Raw genomic sequence first — 342 nt, 5'->3', positions numbered from 1 at the left:
GTGCCAGCCCGGCAGCCCCCGCCAGGGCGCAGGGCAGCTGCAGCCGGTGCACCTGGCGGTGGCGGGTGAGGCTCTGCGGGTAGCCGAAGACCTTGCCGCAGAGCTCGCACTTGTAGGGCCGCTCGCGCGTGTGCACCACGTGGTGCTTGCTCAGGTGGAAAGACTCGCGGAAGCGCTTCCCGCACACGGGGCACTGGTGCGGCTTCTCACCCGTGTGGATGCGCTCGTGGCGCTTCAGGGTCTCCCGGCGCCCAAAGCCGCGCCCGCAGATGCCGCAGCAGAACGTTTTCCCGGGGACGCTGGAGCCGGAGCCCCCGGCCCCGCCGGCCCAAGCCCCGCCCG

At 73.1% G+C, this 342-nt stretch overlaps 1 protein-coding gene across 1 annotated transcript in view; it reads right to left on the bottom strand.

Annotated features, from left to right (window-relative positions):
* The window catches only part of ZNF865 (zinc finger protein 865), a 4343-nt gene that overhangs the window by 1683 nt on the left and 2318 nt on the right, over window positions 1–342 (bottom strand). The window contains 1 exon segment of the mRNA XM_027772580.1: window positions 1–342. This exon segment is cut by the window's left edge and continues 633 nt beyond it; it is cut by the window's right edge and continues 54 nt beyond it. Within this exon segment, the coding sequence (XP_027628381.1) occupies window positions 1–342 (342 nt within the window).

The sequence above is a fragment of the Tupaia chinensis genome, unplaced genomic scaffold, assembly GCF_000334495.1.
Source record: "Tupaia chinensis unplaced genomic scaffold, TupChi_1.0 Scaffold000286_1, whole genome shotgun sequence".
In the NCBI taxonomy this organism is placed as follows: Eukaryota; Metazoa; Chordata; class Mammalia; order Scandentia; family Tupaiidae; genus Tupaia; species Tupaia belangeri.
Note: the sequence above shows the minus strand (reverse complement) of the source record. Positions and strands in the feature narration are given on the sequence as shown.